This window comes from Lepidochelys kempii, chromosome 1 (genome assembly GCF_965140265.1).
Source record: "Lepidochelys kempii isolate rLepKem1 chromosome 1, rLepKem1.hap2, whole genome shotgun sequence".
In the NCBI taxonomy this organism is placed as follows: domain Eukaryota; kingdom Metazoa; phylum Chordata; order Testudines; family Cheloniidae; genus Lepidochelys; species Lepidochelys kempii.
Genome location: NC_133256.1, coordinates 8,847,365 through 8,864,831, shown reverse-complemented (window position 1 = coordinate 8,864,831; position 17,467 = coordinate 8,847,365). Strand labels below are relative to the sequence as shown.

Here is a 17,467-nt window from a genome sequence, read left to right as displayed (position 1 = left end):
AATTTCCATGCCGCATGGAGAATTTACTGGCTCACGACTCATCTGGGAAATGGCTTTGATCTAACCCCCAAATGAAAGACATTTTCACTCTGAGGCGGGCAACACAGTGGAATTCGGTTAAAAGGAGTGATGTGGGCAACTCCTCCACAGCGTCAGGCCACTTGAGAGAAAGCTCCCTGGATCACATTGTCCAGAGAGGCCAGATTTCCACAGTGGCATGACAGTGGGTTTCTAACAGGCATCTTAGTACCAAGGCAGGTCTGCCAGACTATTACACGGTCTCTAACATTCAGTACCGTATGCTTTTCGTGGCCCCCAGAAAGGTGCAAGAGCCTTTCTCGACTTGGACAACATCACAGAAAACCAGTCAGCCCCAATCCCCACTCATCTTTATAGGCAAGGGGTAAATGCATCAGGATCTAGGGGCTCTGGAGTTTGGAAATCTGGCTGACACTCTGGGTGCCCACCCATAGGCACCCAGGGGTGGGATTTTCCAAAGCCTCTAAGTCTGAGGAGCTTTTCAAATCCCAGCAGCCTGGTTTTCAGAGGTGCCCTATAATGCCCTGCAGCCCAAAATCTCAATCAACCACTGATCTGGGGGCCCCCCCAATTTCTAGGCCCAACTTGAAAAGCCTGGGGCCTGGTTTTCAGCAGCACCGAGTGCCCATGGCTCCCACTGAAGGCCACAAGAGCTGCATGTGCCTCTCTGAGGAGCCAGGGCTTGGTGGTGCCACATCATGTTACCCCAAAATGTGAGGCACCCAAAATCAGTGACCACTTCTGAACATTTGTCCGTTAGCGCCTGACTTGCGCCTTGGTTGCCTGCGACAGCAGGGGCTGGACTCGGTGAAGTCAACGAAAGCTGCTGTAGATGCTCAGCCCCTCTGCAAAAATCAGACCGCCCTTAACATTAGGTGGCTAAATATGGATTCAGCTTTAGGCACCCAAGGGTGGCACAACGATTTGATCCACAGAACTTAACGTCTCCCTCAAGCGGCACTCGCTAAAACCAGATTCCACTGTGTGAAGTCCAAGGCCGGCTGTGACAACACAATGACATGGATGCAACAGAGCAAAATACAACTCCGAGACAGAGAAGGTGGTTTCTTACTATGCTTTTCCTGTTGCAAAACACATGCAAGATGGTTATCATGCCAAAAAAGAAAGAAAAGAAACATACACCCCATGCATTAAAGGTTGCGTTCACGTGAGTTAATCATTGACTGTTACATGGGAATGATATTGACCGAATTATGTCTAGCTCAGTTAGCTGGTTATTGAGTTACATGCAAATGAGTGGATCACTGATTGAGTTCATATGCAAATGAGTCAACATTCCCATATAGGCTCTGGGATGATTTTAGCTTACTTTGTATCAAGCTCTATGAGATTTGTATCTATGGGCGCTTCATTCTCTGGAACTAAACACAGGAAATTATTGCACATGGTTAGTTACTTGACAAAATAATGAATAACCGTTACACCGCTTCTTTCATCCCACAGCGCCCCAAGCTCTGGGCACAAGCCTGCCATCCTTGCTTGGACAAAACTCCCTTGGAAATCAGTGGGGGAATGGGATTTGGCCTCAGATGCACCAGCCCAGGTCTGAAATGCTGCCATCTCTGGGGTGGAGAGTGGCAATCAACCCATACATCGCATGGGATAATACTTAGTCCTGCCATGAGTGCAGGGGACTGGACTCGCTGACTTCTCGGGGTCCCTGCCAGGCCTATGGATTGTATGGCAGCACTGGGGAGAGGAAACCATTAGCCATAACGCTGGAATCAACACCCCCGACTCATATAAAGAGAACCACGGATCTTTACCATCCACATGGAGCCACCAGCGAGTTCTTCTATGGCAATCCACATGGAGGTCAATTTATCTGCCTCAGAAGGATGAAGGGCCTGGACCACGTCTACTGCACCATTTACACAGGCAAAGGGGCATTTGCAGCTATGTCACTGCACATGCAACGTGGTCTCTAGGCGATTCCAGGATCTGCAGGCCCAGCAGGAGCTCACACACTGTGGGACTTTCAGCGGCTACTAATCTGACTCCTCCCTCCCCGCCAGTATGCTGCTTGTTAGTGTTTACACGGACCCCTTTTCTGAAACCTCAGTTCCGGCACAGGCCAGTTCTGTATCTAACAAACCCACCCAGCCAGCGACACCCCTGCCCGGCGGGCTTGGTTCAGAACCGCAGAGCAAGTCCCGAAGCCACGAGGGGACGAGAAACGGGTTCAACTCACCATCCCGGTGCAAGGGTTCTTCCTTGGGCTTGGGGTGCATAAGTGTGAAAGGCAGTTCCACAGCAACGTCACTGAAACAGACCCGGAGACCCGGATGAGAAGCGATGGATGAGGGCGACCAGGCCTGCAGGGGCTTTGATAGCTGGTTCCGGAATGACACGGCAGGTATTTTAATTAAATACTCTGTCCTGCCCCGGGATGGGCCTGATTCCTGCCCCCAACTGAAATTCCGCCACTGAGCAGGCTCCGGCCCTGAAGCATGATGTACAGACACCGCATTGCAGTGTGTCTACATGACACTGCTGAGGAGAGCCGGCTTTGACAGCAGCTCTCTCGCGCCACGTGCTGGCGGATTGGAGTATTTTGGCGGCCGCAACAGATGGAAGACAGGTTTCAGAGGGGTAGCGGTGTTAGTCTGTATCAGCAAAAACAGCGAGGAGTCCTTGTGGCACCTTAGAGACTGACGGATTTATTTGGACAGGACTCCTCGTTGTTTTTAACAGATTGAAGTGTTTTTCCAATTGCAAAAGAAGCATTTCAACTGGAGTGGAGGCCAGATTCTGCTCCCTGTGACATCAGTGTAAATCCTGCGCACTTTGATCCTGGATTTATAGTCCCCATTTTGATTCTCCTCTCACACCCATGTTTCATTAGGAGGGTGGTGAAGCACTGGAATGGGTTCCCTAGGGAGGTGGTGGAATCTCCATCCTTAGAGGTCTTTAAGGTCAGGCTTGACAAAGCCCTGGCTGGGATGATTGAGTTGGGGTTGGTCCTACTTTGAGCAGGGGGTTGGACTAGATGACCTCCTGAGGTCCCTTCCAACCCTGATATTCTATGATTCTATGATTCAGTTGGGGCTTCTGGGTGCAACTTTAATACAAATAATAAATAATGCAGAGTAAAATCCTGGGAAATGATCTCCCAGCGTCCCCCAGATGGAGCTCGGCTGTTCGCAGTGGTGCCAGATGACAGAACAAGGAGCAATGGTCTGAAGTTGCAGTGGGGGAGGTCTAGGTTGGATATTAGGATACACTATTTCACTAGGAGGGTGGTGAAGCACTGGAATGGGTTCCCTAGGGACGTGATGGAATCTCCATCCTTAGAGGTCTTTAAGGGCTCGACAAAGCCCTGGCTGGGATGATTTAGTTGGGGATTGGTCCTGCTTTGAGCAGGGGGTTGGACTAGGTGACCTCCTGAGGTCTCTTCCAACCCTGATCTTCTATGATGCTACGATTCTAAGGCAGGCGGGACTCCGTTGAAGTCAGTGGAGCCCCTATCTCTGTAGTAGCTACTGCAGTGATACTAAGCCACGTGCTGACACATGGACACTGAAGTACATGGAGTCTCAAGGAGTAAAGTTGGAGCTAATGAGAACAGTGTTATACCCCTGAAATGGTAAGTGTCTCCTCTCTACCCCTCCTCTAGCAGGCTCAGTGGCCTTGGCTGTTATAAAGGCCTGAGAGCCCTCCTCCTGGGCTCGAATCGCCAGTCATCTCCTTCGAAGGACGCTCAACGGCTGTAGGGGCAGAAGCGGGAGAGACTCGGAAAGCTGAGCTGTGCGTTTCTACACTAGGAACTTCTCGATTTGGAGAGAGTCCGAGAAGCTCTCTGCAGCCAGTTCACTCTGAGATTAGCTGCAGGGCTGCTGCCCCTCTAGACCCCGTGAAAACAAAGATGGCCGAGTCAGTCTGGTTTTCAGTGCTGGTGCAAGGAGCTAGCCTTGCCGACTGAAATCTGGCTCAGTCCCAGCATAAATATGGGATCAGCAGAGACTGGGTGGGTTTCCCCCACACGGCCCACCTCTACGAGTGAGAGGGGAGATCAGGCTCAAGGACCCATTCAATCCTTGGCCTCGCCACCAAAGGCTGCCAACAATGAGCCAAATGTGAGAACAGCTTTGGGGGCTACCTGTCTCTGATGGAGCAGACTGAGGCCACATGCTGCCTACACCTGGCCAACGCACCGCTGTCAAGGGGTAGCAGCTCTTGACCCATGCTAAATCTGAACTGGCAGCCACAAGACGCCAGGTGCTCTCTCTGTTACCAACCCAAGCAGCCATCCGATCCCCATCACGAAACAACAGGAGAGAAGCCAGTTTCAATGGTGGAGAGGGAGGCTGTCTGAGAAGGGACATACCTCGAATCCTCCATCTCAGAAACACGTCCATCGCGTAATTAAACGCATGCGTTGCAGCTGGTCTCCCTAGAGTACCTCTCGCTGCAGCAGTGACCCTCCGAGCTGCACTAAGCCCGACACTGAGGCATGTGCACAGTGATCACCTGCTACTGAGTGAGGTGGGAAAATCATATATACACTGACAAGCAGCAATCACACGTCAGCCCAGGCTCAGAAGGCCAGTCCAGGCAGCCAGTCTGAGCTCGCCTGGGAACATGTGGTTTTTGCAGCTTACCCAGCAGGAGGTAAACGACCACTTTAGTTGTGATTTCTAGTTGTGTCCGGACATGCTGTAGGTGGTACCAGGCTCCTCTCACTGCCCTACGTAGTGTGTGTGAGGTAGAGTTTAATACATGATAAAGCCGTCGCGCAGCGTGACATACACATTTCTGAATGGAAAGGCTCGATTCATGCCCTTGCATGGGTCCCCATCATTAGCACCAGTTATTCTCCTCCTCATTCAACCCGATTCCTCCCAGCACAGGTAGACAAGTCAGGGCACGCAGAATGTGCAATGTAACAGACCAGGCGGTGATCGACAGGGAAGGCCAGGGAAGGAGGACAGAGAAAAGGATATGATAGGAAGGTTGCACAAAACTTCTAGGTCTGCGCTGCACTGACAAGATCTGCAGTTTATCCTTTGGATGTCTGGGACATTTGCAAAACGGTCTCTAATTAGTTGCAAATTAAATAACCAGCTGGACAACCTCTTCCTACAGACTTAGGTACAGAGACGAATTGAAAGACATGGCACCGGATGAAAGGTCATCCCAGCCCCACCGGCTGACCAGCATTTGTTTATTCTCAGGGAAATACCGGTTTCCATTCTTTGTGGCTCAGCACCACTGAGTTGGCAGAAGATCAGTTCCACTGGGCTCCCTCCCTCTTCCCCTTTCACCTCCCTCCCCGGGGCTCGAACCAGCTTTGTGGTTAGTCACTGGCTGAGACGGACTCTGTGGCGAGACCTTCATGCCCCAGCAGCAGTAAATCTTTCATGGTGGCAATGGTTCTCAGGACTGTGGACTTTTCACACCTCTGCGCGAGGTCATTTTACCAATGTTCGTTTGTAGTGCAGCCCTGGCTAGAGATGCACTGGTTTTAAACGAGAGACACGAGGCAGGTGAGGTCCTATTTTTTACTGGACCAAGGCCTGTTGGTGAAAGAGACAAGCTTTTGACACAAAGCTCTGGGGCGCTCGGAAGCTTGTCTCTTTCACCAACAGAAGTTTGTCCAGTAAAAGTAATTACCTCACCCGCCTTGTGGCTCTCATCTCCTGGGACTACAGCACCAGGGCAAACAGTGGAGGAGAGTGTTTAAATGACAGCGGAGATTCTGAAGAACAAGACAACAGCTCAGAGACCTGCTGGTTTACCATACGAACACATATCGACTGTCTCCGCGCCCTTCCCCTCACTCACTCAGAGCCAACCTGCCCTGGGCCAACAGGAGAGTGCTGGGAGCCACCGCCTAGTTCCCCTCACTCTGCAACCCCTGGGCACGGCTGCTTTGGGCACAGAGCATCTACCAGCACCTCAGTGAAAGGGCTGGGTGATAAACCCAGTACGTCCCGACTGGTAACTCAAATGCTTACAACGACCCTGCAGTTACATAGGCAGCGTCCCTGAACCGACAGAGGGCAGCGCCTCCCAGTCTGGGGATTGCCAAAGGCAGTAAATACGGAACTGAGTGAAGGGTTTATCGGCAGAGTTTGTCATCTTCCTCCTGCGGGGAAGCCGGGAAGACATGCTGGGGTTTGGGTGGAGAAGGAACAGAAGGAAAAAGAAAAGACCAAGTGGACGAAGGAAAAGCTGGTGAGGGGTATGAGGAAAACAAAGGAGGGGTCTGAAAGATCATGAATGAAAAGCCGGACTGCCAGCGTCCGCGCGGCACCGCCAGAGCGGGCAGAGCTGGAAAGTGTTACCTGGATGCAAGATCTCCCAGCAGGCTGGCAGAGTCCAAAGGAGACAAGAGAATTAGTCACCAGTTTAAAAAAAAAAAAAAGAAAAAAAGAAAAGCACAGGCAGCCAACAGGTCGGAACGCAGGAACCAGGCCGGAGATCGACTCCCAGCTCCACAGCCCCCTGGCACGATCACACCGCCCTGAACATGTGTGTCTAGCCCAGGTCCTGCTGGGATCCCCCATTACGCCACTCTCAAGCGGGCCTCTCTATGACATGTGCCGCTTCCTGCCGGATCCGTGGGAACCAGCAGAGCACTTTATGGGGTGCTGCAGGGCCTGAGGAGGAACTGGGGAAGTGGGGGCTAGAGACAGGACACAACAACCAGCCTTCCCCACCAGGCAGCTGGTAGAATCATAGGCATGTAGGACTGGAAAGGACCTCGAGAGGTCACCAAGACCAGCCTGGCACGGAGGCAGGACCAAGTCCCTCAGTCGCGCCTGCCCATCAAAGGCTCCTGACCTCTGACTTGCCAGGACCTGCAAGCAGGATGTCAGCAGATAACGTCAGGGGAAGGTTGCACAACAGATAAGTGAGGCCTCCCCCCTACAAGCAGAGAGATCTCACGTCCCTACCTCGGAAGCAGCCATCACCGTGGGATCTATCCTGAGCAGGCCCCTCCCAGCCAGGTCCCACCCCACAGGTGGGAAGGGATGGATTTGGGACAGAGATGACGGATGTCTGTCTCCGGGACTAAGGCTGAGAATCTGAGCATTCAGCCGGCACAGAGACAGAGGCAGGGCACAGGTGATGCGCTCACCACAGCATTAGAGCCCAGACTGCCGAGGGCAGTTAGCCAGAAACGGGCTCAAATCTGAGGCTAGATCAGAGCCCGCAAGGAGGGGCAGGGCTCAAGTAAGTGGGACAGGGGGGTCAGAGCAGAGCTGGGAGCTGGCTTAGTAAAAGGAACAACAGAGACTAGTGCCGGATCAGAAGGCAAAGCTCCAGCCAAGGAGCCTGCCTCCCACTGGAGGAAACAGCATCATGGGCCAACCCATCAGCCCACACCCAGCTAGTGACGGTGACCAGCAAGTACGTAGCATCCCATCAGCCCCACTGGTGAGAGCTCCCTAAAGATCCAGGGGCTGCCATGGAGCAGAATGGGGGGTTTGGAGTCAGGTCTCCACCATTAGGCAGCTCCCTGGAGCCACGGGTGGGTTTCTGAGCCACGTTCCTCCCAGGACCCTTCCCCAGTGGCTGCTATGTTGTGCCATCCTTTAGTGGCTAAGCATCTCCCCCGGCTGTCATTTGCTGAGCCCACCTGTCTGCGGGATCTAATCAGCACCAACAAGGCCTCATCACATCACTTCCCCGCAGCTGCTTGCAATGGGTTGTCACGAGAGACAGATCCTGGTGACACAGGATTTGTATTACTAGAGCAGCTTCCCTGCGAGAATCTCAAAGCTCGTCACAGACACGATCAGTCGCTCTCCACCCCTCCGTGTAGAACAAGGCATCAGTATCACTGGCCTCTCTTTAGGCTCAGGGGCCGGCAACAGCAGGTCAGTGGCAGCATCAGGAATTAAACCCAGGTCTTATTGCTGGCTGAATTCCTGCTCTCCCTGGGTTACTGTATTGGAAGGAGGCTCCTGAGGGAGTGAATCAAAGGTTCTCTTCACACCCCAGGTTGGCAGCCAGGACGTGCCAATCATAGAATCATAGAATATCAGGGCTGGAAGGGACCTCAGGAGGTCATCTAGTCCAACCCCCTGCTCAAAGCAGGACCAATCCACAACTAAATCATCCCAGCCCGGGCTTTGTCAAGCCTGACCTTAAAAACCTCTAAGGAAGGAGATTCCACCACCTCCCTAGGTAACCCATTCCAGTGCTTCACCACCCTCCTAGTGAAAAAGTTTTTCCTAATATCCAACCTGCAGTGTGGGAGGTTTTTCCTAAACCTCCCACACTGCAACTTGAGACCATTGCTCCTTGTTCTGTCATCTGCTACCACGGAGAACAGTCTAGATCCATCCTCTTTGGAACCGCTTCAGGTAGTTGAAAGCAGCTATCAAATCCCCCCTCATTCTTCTCTTCTGCAGACTAAATAATCCCAGTTCCCTCAGCCTCTCCTCGTAAGTCATGTGCCCCAGTCCCGTAATCATTTTGTTGCCCTCTGCTGGACTCTTTCCAATTTTTCCACATCCTTCGTGTAGTGTGGGGCCCAAAACTGGACACAGTACTCCAGATGAGGCCTCACCAATGCCGAATAGAGGGGAATGATCACATCCCTCAATCTGCTGGCAGTGCTCCTACTTATACAGCCCAAAATGCCGTTCGCCTTCTTGGCAACAAGGGCACACTGTTGACTCATATCCAGCTTCTCATCCACTGTAACCCCTAGGTCCAATGCCCCCTACAGAGATTGCACCACACTGTACTTTGGAAGCTGCCCTTAGCCTGGCCCTCAAACCTCCCCACCCCCTTCCATGGTAAACAAGGGGATGTCTACACTGCACCCCTAGCCTTGTTGCCTGATCCTTGTGATTGGTTAACAACAATTGTACTGACTGACACTGATTTAATGAGCCAGGGCTAACAGAGTTCTTGCCCCGGAATCAGACTCCACAGAAGAAAAACTGACAAGTTCAAGGTCTTGTCGGGAACCCCAAGCTGCATGGCAAAGACCTGCACACACAGGGCACTGCCCATCCTTAGCCACGGAAAGCTCCAATTCCCACCTTTCCCTGGGGACCTGGTGGTGCGAGACAAAGGACCAGTCCTGTCCCTGGCCTGCCCAATGCATCCAGTGGTCCAGATTTGGTGGTAGATACCACTGAAGAGACAGAATCAAATATGCAAAGCTAGCTCCTGCTACACAGCCTATTATAAGGCCTGGGCACTATCATGAATATTCATTGAGAAGCCCAGCCTTCCATGTCCAGCTCTAACTAGCAGGGGGAGGGATAGCTCAGTGGTTTGAGCATTGGCCTGCTAAACCCAGGGTTGTGAGTTCAATCCTTGAGGGGGCCATTTAGGGATCTGGGGCAAAAATTGGGGATTGGTCCTGGTTGAGCAGGGGGTTGGACTAGGTGACCCCCTGAGATCCCTTCCAACCCTGATATTCTATGAACTTCCTCACCTGTATAATCCTGGGGTGCCCTTATCCTAGAGGTTAGCATATTCATGCCTTGTAGCTCATCACCTATTGCTAACACAAGTTAGTGGTTAAACATCTGTCGCCGATTCTATCCAAAAATAGCGTTCAGTGCAGCTGCCTAGTAGCGTTATGCGCCAACTCCCTCTCTTGAGCAAGCTCTTCCCAGTTCCCGAAAATCTAGGGTGACTGCCAGGCCATTTGATCTGTGCTATGGGTCATAGGCCTTGTTGATGGGGAATCGGGACTCTTAGCTTCCATATCTGGTTCTGCCACTGATTCACTGCATGGCCCTGGGCAAGCTGCTCAGAGGAGTGTTGGGAGAATTAACCTGTGCTTGTGAAGTGCTTTGAGATCCGCAGAGGAAAGGCACTGAGGCTTTGAGCCAAAGCTCACCGAAGTCACTCAGAGGAAACACTGCCACCCATTCAGAATTCACTCGAGCTGCACTCGAGCCGGAGCAGGTCACAGCCAGGAGAGTGAGATTTGGAGCAACACAAGCATCACTGCAGGCTACAGTGTGTCCAAATGAAGTGGTCATGGGGACCACACCACTCAGAGCATGTATTGGGCGGCCATGCAAAGAGTTGACCAACACATGCTGTTGGGCCAAAGCAGGGAGCCCATAGCCCAGCCCTGTGAACGTTATCCCAATTCAGGGCCAGACAGGAGAAGATTCAACAAACCCTCAACGTAAAAAATACCACAAAGGTTTCTTCCTTTGTGTGTGTTTGAAAGCTCCGTGCCGCTTCTTTCTCAAATTTAGGGGCATGGCCATGTGCTGGAGGGTGCGGCCATGGGGTGTGGCCATGTGCTGAAGGGTGTGGCCTGTGAGGGTAGAGATTTAAGTGACTGGATAAATTTGCATCCAGTCGCCCTTGCCTTCGGTTGGGGCAGAGGAAAGGTTGGTTTGATTTTTCTTGACTGCGATTAGCCGCAGAAGGAAGAAGATACTCACCCTCCCCGAGACACCACCAGCTTCACTTTCACTTTATACGAGACAATAATTCCCAGGATCTCCTTATTGGCTCCATCTCTTAGCCTAGAAGCAAGGACAGATGAGGGATTTGTAAGGACACGACTGCCAGGAGTTTCTATTAGAACCGAGTGAAAATAGTAGCTCCCCTTCCCCGCAAAGTACCCCAAACACAGACTCACAGTACCGGGCTGTCTCCCAACTCCCCGAACCTCATCACACTTCTGCAAAATGGCAGTTTCCCCAGGGAATCAGGTGCCATTTTGAAATTTCACGTATTTAAAAGGGAAAAGTGACTAACGGGGAAGGGATGCCAAATTTGGGAAATGACACCCTTTTCACCCGCAAATAATAGGGGAAGTGAAAACCAGCCAAACCGTTTTTGAAGTGAAAATGGGCTCATCGCTCTAAAAATCCCAGAGGCTCTCCCAGGCTCTCCTCTGATAACAGATGGAGAGAGAGATACACACAAACGAAAATCAACAGAAAGTAAAAGCCAGGGGTATTAGGCATCTAAATACCTTTGTGAATCCCACCCAAAGGGACTAGCTAAGGACTTTGGCTGAAGTTTTCAAACCTGGGTGCGCAGGCTCCTAAATCCATGGTGGGAACCTAGAGTGGCATTTTGGGGGGGTCTACCTTTAAGCAGCCAGGTGTGAAAGTTTTGGCCAGCATCTTTTTAGAATCCCAGAAGTTAGCAATAGAAAGAGCTACCATTAGGTCTCCCATGCCATCCCTTGAAAGGCAGGCAGTACAGTTCTGCCCCCTAGAGGGTATTCTACAGGCCCCTGGCCAGGGCCCTTTTAAATGTCTCACTTCTACGACATCTGATCCTGGTGCCAACACTGAGGTTCCAACCCCGATGCAGCAAAGCACTTGAGTACATGTTTAAGCCCACAGGCAGTGCCATGGAAGCCAACTGGTATTGCCATCAACAGGGCTACTCGTGTACTTAGAGTTAAGGCTACGCCAAGAGCTCTGCAGGACTGGGGACTTGGCTGGTGTTTAGTGGCACCGGGATTCTTCACGACAGTCATTCTTTAGGTGACCCATCCGCATTGCTGGGAGAAACAAACCACTCAGACATGCAGGGCAGGGAGGAAGGAGCTCTCACAATGTGCTGGAAGCCAGATTGGTGTCTTCATGTTTAAGCTTCCCATCCAGGGCCAGGCCCCGCTTCTCCCGGTTGTTGGCGAGAAAAGGGGTCAGTGTGTAGACTTTGCAGAACGTCGAACTCGGAGCCACCACGTCACTGAGGACAACAACGTGGGTGAATGAAACTGATGTAATGTATGGGACCGAACCAACACCCGCACCTCCCCGTGGGGTCCCAGAGCTCCCATCTCTCTAGGAGAAAGGAAAATATCTGAAGCACAATGCAACGGCAAATACAAGCCTGATGGGTCAGCCCCACTGGGGATCATGTGAATGCCTGACACCGTCACGGTGATTCCCGGTGTGGAGCTGGGAAGTGGCCTCCTCTCTGTGACACAGCGAAATCCTTATGCAAGAACTACCCATGGGGCTCTGAACATGCTCACCTCACCCTTCGCAGGACAGTCGCAAGATACGGTGTTTGCTGCAGATTCCTGACAAAGCCCAAGTTCATCTACGACCCCAATCTCTCAGGGGAACTCGGAGCAAGTTGCCAGCTAACCGAGAGAGTTCAGGCAGGAGCCATGTAAAGCTCAGTAGTTTTGATTGCGTCTCACTCTGAGTTTTGAGATGTGATCAAAAGCCAGTCTGAACAAAGGCTGCCATGGCCCCAAGCAGAGCAGAATCACTTTGTTGTGAGCAGGGTGCCCAGGCAGCACTGAAGCTGTGTTACAACGTTAGCAGCTTTCCACGGCGACGAAGAGTCATCACATGCTGATGCCACATCCCCGGGGTGGTTCAATATCACAACTCTGAGCCATGTCACGACATGGCAATGCAACCACCCCGTATGCATCCAGCACGATTTAAAGGGACGCTGTAAAAATACCACCGTGGGGCCTCCGTTTGTTGTCTCAAGGACTCCAGATCACAAGTCAAGAGATATTTCTCCACCAAACTCAGCCTGGGCCCTACAACTCAAGCTGGGGTCTTTATACACCAGCAACGATAAAGATCCTGGGCTCAGAACATGGCCGACAGGAGCGAACAGCGGGAAAGCCATGGCAAATCAGCGGGACCAAGTTCAGAGGGGGTTAGCAGAAAAGAAACGGTACCAAAATTTCCTTTTAAACAAAACCCAAAATCAAAAGAACAACAGCAGATCCCTTTCCATCCTATCCCATCACTCCACTTACCCAGTCATAACAGGCCCACAGCTCTGACTCTCTAGCTGGGACAGAGCCAGAGGATTTATAGCGGGCTTCCTGACCCAGAATCCTTTACACTAAAGAGAAGTCCCGCCTGTCGCTCTGGTTGATTGGCAGTTTTTCTAGACAATGAGTTCTTTCCCTCCTGGTTCCAGAGGGGCTTTGCCCCATCACGTAAGCCTTATTTAAGTAAGTAAAGTCAGCTGCTCTGACTCTGACGCACACATGGGGGGCAGGGCTGTGGGGCAGAAGAGACCAGTTTTGCATAGTCCTGGAGATCGGTTCTTTAATGGTCCTCGAGCTTGTAGGAAGCAGAAGAGAGCCAGGAAAATCCGAGCTCCTCTGCTAACCTTGGGCTCAGTGGGGAGCCCCAGCACGGTGAGATGTGGCATGATCCCTGGAGACGAGCCATGGCCGTGATACTACCAAAGGACGTGAGTGGGCATACTCACTCTGCCTCTTCCACAGCAACGGGGCATTTGTACTGAGCAGTGTTGAACAGGCAGATGTCCGCGTACTGGCGCACTGAGGATGAGAGACAGACAGAGAGGGAAGGCCAAGGTTAGGGTGTGCTTCAGTGCAGCAGGCGTGAGAGCACCGGCCAGCCTGTGCCGTGTTGTTGGGCCACTAGGAACACCCCAGGCACCGGTGGCTGGGAAGCGATGGGGTCCCAGCACCACTTCTGGGGATAGTGAGACATAAGGGATCAACACCCCCTTCCCCTATTCCTGGTAACACAGCCCAGCAGTGATAAAGGAGAATGGGGACAGGAATAGACACCAGGCCCTTTAGTCCATAACATCTTATATAGCGTTTAGGGCCAGAAGGTATTTTTAGATCATCTCGTCTGCCCTCCTGTCTATCACACGCCATTACATTTTACCCAGTTACCTCCCTACTGAGCCCGTTAACTTGTGTTTGAGCAAAGTTAAACTTGTGTTTGGCAAAAGCACGTCTTCAAGAAAGGCAGCCAGTCTGGATCTGAAGACATCAAGAGACGGAGAAGCCCTTGGGAGTAAACATTTGAATCTTATTTCTAATTTGAATGCATCTGGATTCAGCCTCCAGCCATTGGTTCTTGGTCTGCCTTCATCAGCTAGATCAGTGGTTCTCAAACTCTTTGTATGGGTGACCTCTGTCAGACAGCAAGCCTCTTAGGGTGACCGCCCCCCTTATAAATTAAAAACAACAGTTTTTATATTTAACACTATTTTAAATGCTAAATTTATAATCCTATTGTTTAAAAAGAATTGACCTTTTCTCACTGCTTTGAAAGTATGACTAAAACACATTTTCATCTAATGATCGTTATAAGCAGAAAAGTTATTTTTTTAATAGTTACTGTTTAATACTGGGGGGGGCGGGGAGACACGTGAAGAAACTGTGTCAAGATCACTTTTCACAGCAGACTTCGCGCCCGATTGCCCCCCTTTCTTCTGTGCTGCCTTCAGAGCTGGGCAGCAGCAGTGCAGGAGTAAGGGGGGCAACGGGGTGCGAAGTCATCTTTGTATGTTTGTTAATATCACTTTTCACAGCAGACTTACTAGCTAGCTGGGAGGCTGCAGAAAGTGATATTAACAAATATACAGAAATGACTTTTCACAGCAGACTAGCTAGCTAGCGGGTCTGCTGTGAAAAGTCATCTTTGTCTGTTTGTTAATATCGGCCCTCTCGTGTTGCCTCAGTTTCACCTTTTTAGTCTCAAGACCACAAACCTGCACAACACAATACTGCATTCCTCAGAGTCCAAGTTCCTTACCATGGTGATAATACACACTCACACACAAATATGTATATATATATATATATATATATTGTTGAGGAACAATGATCACTGCATGAGACGTTTACAAGACTTTTGGCAGGAAATGCACTATGTTGCGAGGGAAAGATGTGTGTAATTTTCTAAAACGCTAGATTTAAATGATATGATTTATAGCAGTTGCTCTGTTTCGTGCATGTACTCGCGACCCCCACCTAATAAACTCAGGGGGTTGCGACCCACGGTTTGAGAGCCCCTGAGCTCGATCAAAGAGCCTATTAGCACCAATTATTTTCTCCCCATTGAAGTTCTTATACCCGGTCATGAAGTCATCTCACAACCTTCTTTTTGAGACACCCAACAAACGGAGCTCTCGGAGTCTCAGCTAAAGCATTTTGTCCAGCCCTCAGATCGCGTCGTGGCTCTGCACCCTCTCCAGTTTTTCACAATGTCCTGGTCTCACTAACGCTGTACACAGAGGTAAAATCGCCTCCCTACTCACGTGCAGGTTTACACATACAAGGATCGCATTAATTCTTGTTGCTCCAGCATTGCCTTCACTCTTCGTACCCCTGCCCTGCCCCGTTCTGCCCCCTCCCTCCCAGCACCTCCTGCACACCGCGGAACAGCTGATCCTCGTGGGCGGGAGGCGCTGGGAGGGAGCGGGAGGAGCTGATCCGGGGGGCTGCCGGTGGGCGGGAGGCGCTGGGAGGGAGCGGGAGGAGCTGATCCGTGGGGGCTGCCGGTGGGCGGGAGGCGCTGGGAGAGAGCGGGAGGAGCTGATCCGGGGGGCTGCCGGTGGGCGGGAGGCGCTGGGAGGGAGCGGGAGGAGCTGATCCGGGGGGCTGCCGGTGGGCGGGAGGCGCTGGGAGAGAGCGGGAGGAGCTGATCCGGGGGGCTGCTGGTGGGCGGGAGGCGCTGGGAGGGAGCAGGGGGAGCTGATCCGTGGGTCTGCCGATGAGCGGGAGGCGCTGGGAGGGAGCGGGAGGAGCTGATCCGGGGGGCTGCCGGTGGGCGGGAGGCGCTGGGAGGGAGCGGGAGGAGCTGATCCGGGGGGCTGCTGGTGGGCGGGAGGCGCTGGGAGGGAGCAGGGGGAGCTGATCCGGGGGGCTGCTGGTGGGCGGGAGGCGCTGGGAGGGAGCGGGAAGAGCTGATCCGGGGGGCTGCCGGTGGGCGGGAGGCGCTGGGAGGGAGCGGGAGGAGCTGATCCGGGGGGCTGCCGGTGGGCGGGAGGCGCTGGGAGGGAGCGGGAAGAGCTGATCCGGGGGGCTGCCGGTGGGCGGGAGGCGCTGGGAGGGAGCGGGAGGAGCTGATCCCTGGGGCTGCCGGTGGGCGGGAGGCGCTGGGAGGGAGCGGGAAGAGCTGATCCGGGGGGCTGCCGGTGGGCGGGAGGTGCTGGGAGGGAGCGGGAGGAGCTGATCCATGGGGCTGCTGGTGGGCGGGAGGTGCTGGGAGGGAGCGGGAGGAGCTGATCCGGGGGGCTGCTGGTGGGCGGGAGGCGCTGGGAGGGAGCGGGAGGAGCTGATCCGGGGGGCTGCTGGTGGGCGGGAGGCGCTGGGAGGGAGCGGGAGGAGCTGATCCGTGGGGCTGCTGGTGGGCGGGAGGCGCTGGGAGGGAGCGGGAGGAGCTGATCCCTGGGGCTGCTGGTGGGCGGGAGGCGCTGGGAGGGAGCAGGGGGAGCTGATCCGGGGGGCTGCCGGTGGGCGGGAGGCGCTGGGAGGGAGCGGGAGGAGCTGATCCCTGGGGCTGCCGGTGGGCGGGAGGCGCTGGGAGGGAGCGGGAGGAGCTGATCCGGGGGGCTGCCGGTGGGCGGGAGGCGCTGGGAGGGAGCGGGAGGAGCTGATCCGGGGGGCTGCTGGTGGGCGGGAGGCGCTGGGAGGGAGCAGGGGGAGCTGATCCGCGGGGCTGCCGGTGGGCGGGAGGCGCTGGGAGGGAGCAGGGGGAGCTGATCCGGGGGGCTGCCGGTGGACGGGAGGCGCTGGGAGGGAGCAGGGGGAGCTGATCCGGGGGGCTGCCGGTGGGCGGGAGGCGCTGGGAGGGAGCAGGGGGAGCTGATCGGGGGGCTGCCGGTGGGCGGGAGGCGCTGGGAGGGAGCGGGAGGAGCTGATCCCTGGGGCTGCCGGTGGGCGGGAGGCGCTGGGAGGGAGCGGGAAGAGCTGATCCGGGGGGCTGCTGGTGGGCGGGAGGCGCTGGGAGGGAGCAGGGGGAGCTGATCCGGGGGGCTGCTGGTGGGCGGGAGGCGCTGGGAGGGAGCGGGAGGAGCTGATCCCTGGGGCTGCCGGTGGGCGGGAGGCGCTGGGAGGGAGCGGGAGGAGCTGATCCCTGGGGCTGCCAGTGGGCGGGAGGCGCTGGGAGGGAGCGGGAGGAGCTGATCCGGGGGGCTGCCGGTGGGCGGGAGGCGCTGGGAGGGAGCGGGAGGAGCTGATCCCTGGGGCTGCTGGTGGGCGGGAGGCGCTGGGAGGGAGCAGGGGGAGCTGATCCGGGGGGCTGCTGGTGGGCGGGAGGCGCTGGGAGGGAGCGGGAAGAGCTGATCCGGGGGCCTGCCGGTGGGTGGGAGGCGCTGGGAGGGAGCGGGAGGAGCTGATCGGGGGGCTGCCGGTGGGCGGGAGGCGCTGGGAGGGAGCGGGAGGAGCTGATCCCTGGGGCTGCCAGTGGGCGGGAGGCGCTGGGAGGGAGCGGGAGGAGCTGATCCGGGGGGCTGCCGGTGGGCGGGAGGCGCTGGGAGGGAGCGGGAGGAGCTGATCCATGGGGCTGCCGGTGGGCGGGAGGTGCTGGGAGGGAGGGGGAGGAGCTGATCCCTGGGGCTGCTGGTGGGCGGGAGGCGCTGGGAGGGAGCGGGAGGAGCTGATCCCTGGGGCTGCCGGTGGGTGGGAGGCGCTGGGAGGGAGCGGGAGGAGCTGATCCCTGGGGCTGCCGGTGGGTGCTGAGCACCCAGTATTGTTTTCTGT

General features: G+C 54.6%; 1 protein-coding gene across 4 annotated transcripts in view; it reads right to left on the bottom strand.

Annotated features, from left to right (window-relative positions):
- ARRB1 (arrestin beta 1) overlaps positions 1-17,467 on the bottom strand; it is a 179,690-nt gene that overhangs the window by 7,422 nt on the left and 154,801 nt on the right. For 3 of the 4 annotated variants that reach the window (XM_073333877.1, XM_073333850.1, XM_073333868.1), the window contains 6 exons: positions 13,210-13,282; positions 11,569-11,706; positions 10,437-10,520; positions 6,348-6,371; positions 2,252-2,322; positions 1,370-1,421 (listed from right to left, as the gene is read on the bottom strand). In XM_073333877.1, coding sequence (XP_073189978.1) covers positions 1,370-1,421; positions 2,252-2,322; positions 6,348-6,371; positions 10,437-10,520; positions 11,569-11,706; positions 13,210-13,282 — 442 coding nt within the window. The remainder of the gene's footprint in view (positions 1-1,369; positions 1,422-2,251; positions 2,323-6,347; positions 6,372-10,436; positions 10,521-11,568; positions 11,707-13,209; positions 13,283-17,467) is intronic. The other variant, XM_073333860.1, reaches the window with a different exon arrangement.